Below are 5,338 nucleotides of genomic sequence, written 5' to 3'. Positions count from 1 at the left end.
AATCTTTTGGAGTATTTATGAAAGAAATCAAATCGTTTGATGCATTTATTAGAATATATTATCAAATTAATAGAATGATAACCTTACATATATATAACCTATTAGAATTTATTGAAAATTTATTTTAAGAAATGTAAATTCTCAAAAAATGACAAGTGGAAAATAACAATTTTAAAAATCTTAGAAAAATAACATTTGTCAAAATAAAGGAGAATAGGACAAGTGACAAAAAAACCTTTATTTATTAGGAAGGATTAAACACATGCAAGTTTGAATTATATATTTTGGCATTCGCAAATGATCTAACCACCGTTGTATTTTTGGTTAATTTGCAGCCGAAACCATTATATTTCATCAAAGTCATCCAAATTAAACAAACTTGAACTACTAATATATGTTGGTGTCAAAGTATATATATATATATATATATATATATATATATATATATATATATATATATATATATATATATATATATATATATAAGTAGAAAAACAAATAAAGAAAAGGAAAGAGAAAAAAAAAGGTCATGGACTCAAACTACACCAACCCATATGCCCCACTCCAAAAGAGTCCAAAATTTCACCATTATCCAATTCCACGTAGTAAAAAAGTTTTGTTTTTATTACTAGCTGATGTTTTTTCTTTATTCATTGCTTGCATATTCTTTATATGTATAAAGTATAAATCATCAAGGACATGAGTTAGCTTTTTTAACATAAAAATAATTTTTAAGAAAAATCTTTATTAGTTTATGGCTTTTAGAAAAATGTGATTTTAAAAAGTGTTCGGATAAAATGTTTGAATAAGAAAAGTTGTTTTTAGGAGTAAAAATAGCTTAAAAAACTAAAAATTTAGGATTTTTCAGTTTTTTGAAAGTTTTACTTTTTCCTATAAAGAAAACTGTTTTCAAAAACGCATTTTAAATACACAAACACTTTTTTTTTTGTTATTAACATTTTGAAAAGATAAAAAAGCTAATAAGCTATTTTAAAAATTCATCCCAAACACCCACCAAGTATCAACCGATAAGGAATAATATATCCTTTGATTCATATTATATATATATATATATATATATATATATATATATATATATATATATATATATATATATATATATATATATATAATTTATTCTACAACATACGTAGACAAGCACCTTATCCAAATAAGTAGACATATCCGACCATGTTAGCAAATGTAGATGTGCTAGCCACTAGAGACTAAAGTTTGCAATATATTCAATAGAAAAATTAGTACTACAAGCAACTCGTGCCATATTTTTCCCTCATCAACAATTAAACTGTTTATTAATCATTCTATTTTCCATTAATTTTGTTAAATGTTTCATTAGTTGGTGGCATTGCAATCGACAGACTATGATCATGATCTTCATTTCCCAATTTTTTGATACTAATCGTCATGGGTATTTGTTGATTAACAGGTGGAAGCTCATCAGGGTCAAATTTGGAATTTGACTGACTTTCATCCTTGCTCTTGCCCCATATCACCAAGTATAACCCAACAACGATCACCACTGCTCCAAGAACCCTACATAATCAACATCCACATGATCGTTAGTCCCATTTATATATGCATACAATCTAGTACATAAAATTTGAGTTTATATATTTTTAGTTAATCCATCTATATAATAATACTTTAAATGTAATAATTCATGTTGTTTTAAATATTATGTTACACATTAAATTGATATCAATTAATCATTTATATTACCATTTAAAAATTAGAAACACAATAACAAGTAATTTATTAAATATAACTCTTTTATAATAATATAATTATAAAGCTATTGTAACAATAAATATAAGACAAATCAAATAAAATACAAGTATTGTAACAAATCTATATAAGTTAGGAAAAAAATATGTACTTGGAATATTATTTTTAATGTAAAAATAGTATAATATGTCAGAGATGAATCACTCCTATATAACGTGACGACTTTTATAACCATATAATTATTAAATTATACCTTCCTAAATTCATCTGTTCAGATAAAACAATAGATCCCAAAATAGCAACGATGACCATGCTTAAAGGGTTAAAAGCAGTAACGAAAACTGGTCCTTTTTCCTTCATTACAATTCCCGAAAGATAGTAACCCAATCCCGAACAGATCACTCCCTGCATTTAATCATATAATAGATAAAATTTAGAATTTATTTTTCCACCAATGTTTGAAAAAAAAAATAAATAAATAAAATATTCCTCTCAAATTTCTTACACCATAAACAATAGTCACAAGTCCAGCATCCCATTGTAATCTCCACGCCTCATTATTCCCCCTTTCAGCAATTATAGTCACAATACTCCCTTGCAATGTCCCCGCTGCACATATTAGAGCCGTGAGAGAGAGCTCTGCTGGGTATGACTTCAACGTAAGTGCCTGTAAAACACCAATTAATTAGCAATTAATAATCTACTTTGTTATAATTAAAAGTATTGTTGTAGTTTCTTTAATAATAATAATAATAATAATAATAATAATAAATCCTACCTGGACAATGTAAAAGCAGCTCCATGACAAACAACCTGCGATGATCATCATGGATCCTTTGATATTGTCTCCGGCACTTACAGGGGCGGTTGATTGTTGGTTGTGTGCGGTGGTTGAGCCCTTGCTCCATGGCAGACCAATTGTGGGTCCCACAACCACCGTCATTATCATCGCTCCTCCCACTGTCACTAATGTCCCGACTATCTTCCCCATGCTATGTAATTTCTTGATATTCACCTTCTCAAGCCTGCGAAATAAAACATGTAACTATACAACGTATGCATGTGTCCACATTTGGCGAAAGTAAAACTAGTTGTGGTAAATTAAGAGATCAAAAAGAGTGAGTTTAATTTATGACTATGAATGAGTTCAAGGCTTTGGTGTCGATTGTCATACACTCATGCTGTCCTATATAATCCTAATCAGATATACTTTACGTATTTCATTCTTTAGTTTGTAATTTGATTTAGCATGTAGAAAAGTGTCTTGTAACACGATTGGAGAGATTATTTTTTACTTTGTTTTTGTTTAAGATTGGTTATGTTGTTTTGGAGCTTTCCATGTATATCTCTATTATTTTTTATTAGAAAGGTTGTTGGAATGTTTGAGACCATTTTCCAAATAACATAATATGAGTACACTGAAAAAAACATTACCTGCATATCCAAGCCATGATAAATGTCATGGCGGGGATTATATTGCACATGGCTATTGCAAAAGTTGCAGTTGTATATTGCATCCCTGCATAGTATAAGTTCTGATCGATAACGGGCCTATAAGAAAAAAAAACATGAAAACCACTTAGAAACGAACATAATTTAAATAGATGATTATGGTTAAAATAATAAAAAACGTACTCTAAGAGGCCTAGCAACATTATCTTGATGAAGATTGAAAACGTCAGTTTTGGCCTCCCTTTCCTGCAATCACCACATACATATGTGTAAATATAGATACATAGAGAAAGAAAGTTAGAAAGATAGAGATAGAGATAGAGATGGAGAGAGAAAGGACCTTTCGAAGAAGAGAGCAAAAGGAGCGATAACAAGGGTGGCGACAAGGTTTCGATAAACTGCAAAAGTATAATGATTCATTCCATGATTAAGAGCAGCTTTGGCGATTATAACCAAACCCGCATTCCCAAATTGCAAAAAGATGACAGCTAAATATGGCTTTAGATCTTGTAGCATCATGTTGTTTTTTTGATAATTTTAAACTGTGTGTTTGTTTGTGTTTGTTGGTGAGATGAAGTAGAGGGAAGTGTGGTTTATATATAGCATTTCAATAGGCCTTATGATTTGCATGTCATAAGAAAGAGAAGTAATCCACTTCTTTTGCACAAATTTCAGGACTCCACTCTCATTAATGGAATCAAGGATGGAAACCCATTTGATTACTTTATTTTTCTCAAAAGGTAGAGCACTTATGCAAACAGTAAAGGGGTAATCAATCAAACTGATCTTTTCATAAAGAGGGATGATATCACCTTGTTTTATCTTCTCAAGTTATATTTGCAACCTTACTCTTCCTTCTTTTTTTTAATAAAAAAATATATTTGAATAACATAAATAATCTCATTATTAGGTCCTGTTTGTCAAGAAAAAAAAATTACTTGTTAAATTGATAAGCAAGCCTATGAATTAATATGGTAAAAATAGTTGATAATTAGTTACTTTGTAAATGTAATATATATATATATATATATATATATATATATATATATATATATATATATATATATATATATATATATATATATATATATATATATATATATATATATATATAGGGTTGTTCAGTATTGGATAAAACCGAATTATAAAATTGGACAATTTGGATTATACTATTTAGTTCGGATACTCGGATTTTTTGATTGGTTTTTAACAAAACCGAATTTTTACTTTAGATCTCAGATTGATTTTGGTTTATAAAATAAGAACCGAATAGTCAAAAAAAAAACAAATAACAGTTTATTATTTATTTATTTTTATTATATATTTCTATTATTGATCTATTAATTTATTTTTTCAAATAGATTCAAAAAGTTTCGCCTAATAAAAAAATTTAATATTTATTTTCTCTTAAAAGTTTTTATCTATAAAATATTGAACGATAATATGTATTTATTAGTAGTTGTTTATAAATTTTAAACCACAATTAAATAATTTGTTTCTGTTTCTTCTATAAACTTGACTAATATTCACTTTATTGGATCGGATAAAACCGTTCATCAAAACAAACACCCCTAATTAGATGTAACTTAGGACATATTTGAAAAATCTCCATAAATTTCTTAAATACTATTTCGAAATAACTTATAAAAATTAATTTATACGCTATACTAAGTTATTTTTATGATTTTACCAAATACCAAATTATAATAAACTAAAGTATTTTTTTTTCCAAACATGACCTAAATACAAAGGGATACAATGACTTCTGTTGGTAAACCCAATAAACATTGGTGTACATATACAAAGGTATTTCAATTCTACAAAGTTTAATAAACTCCATGTCATCATTTTCTTTTTCATGCTATTTTATATTTTTTCTATAATATATTTAAATATTTTACTTTATTAAATTCAATGAAACATAATTTAAAAAAAAAAAAAATCATTTATTTGTTAATCATTTTATAACGAAAATGTTATATTTTGCATTTAATAGTTTTTTAATGATTATTAAACTTAACATGTTATTATGATTGAACTTAATCTATTGAATATCATTTAACATTATTCAATAATTTTATTAAATTATACATTATGTTTACTCTAAGTAACTATGGAAACATAAAAGTATATGTATTTG

General features: G+C 26.9%; 1 protein-coding gene across 1 annotated transcript; it reads right to left on the bottom strand.

Moving 5' to 3' along the window:
- Nucleotides 1-1,220: 1,220 nt before the first annotated feature.
- LOC145011738 (WAT1-related protein At2g39510-like) lies at nucleotides 1,221-3,784 on the bottom strand. Its single transcript, XM_078970468.1, has 7 exons — nucleotides 3,539-3,784; nucleotides 3,382-3,444; nucleotides 3,181-3,297; nucleotides 2,525-2,771; nucleotides 2,252-2,413; nucleotides 2,000-2,151; nucleotides 1,221-1,554 (listed from the first exon to the last, which is right to left on the bottom strand). The coding sequence occupies exons 1-7, from the start codon at nucleotides 3,715-3,717 to the stop codon at nucleotides 1,323-1,325; spliced, it is 1,152 nt and encodes a 383-aa protein (XP_078826594.1). The 5' UTR covers nucleotides 3,718-3,784; the 3' UTR covers nucleotides 1,221-1,322.
- Nucleotides 3,785-5,338: the final 1,554 nt, after the last annotated feature.

Source organism: Lactuca saligna, chromosome 8 (genome assembly GCF_052625555.1).
Source record: "Lactuca saligna cultivar CGN05327 chromosome 8, ASM5262555v1, whole genome shotgun sequence".
NCBI lineage: Eukaryota > Viridiplantae > Streptophyta > Magnoliopsida > Asterales > Asteraceae > Lactuca > Lactuca saligna.
The sequence above is the reverse complement of the archived record's forward strand: the minus strand, read 5'-3'. Positions and strand labels throughout refer to the sequence as shown.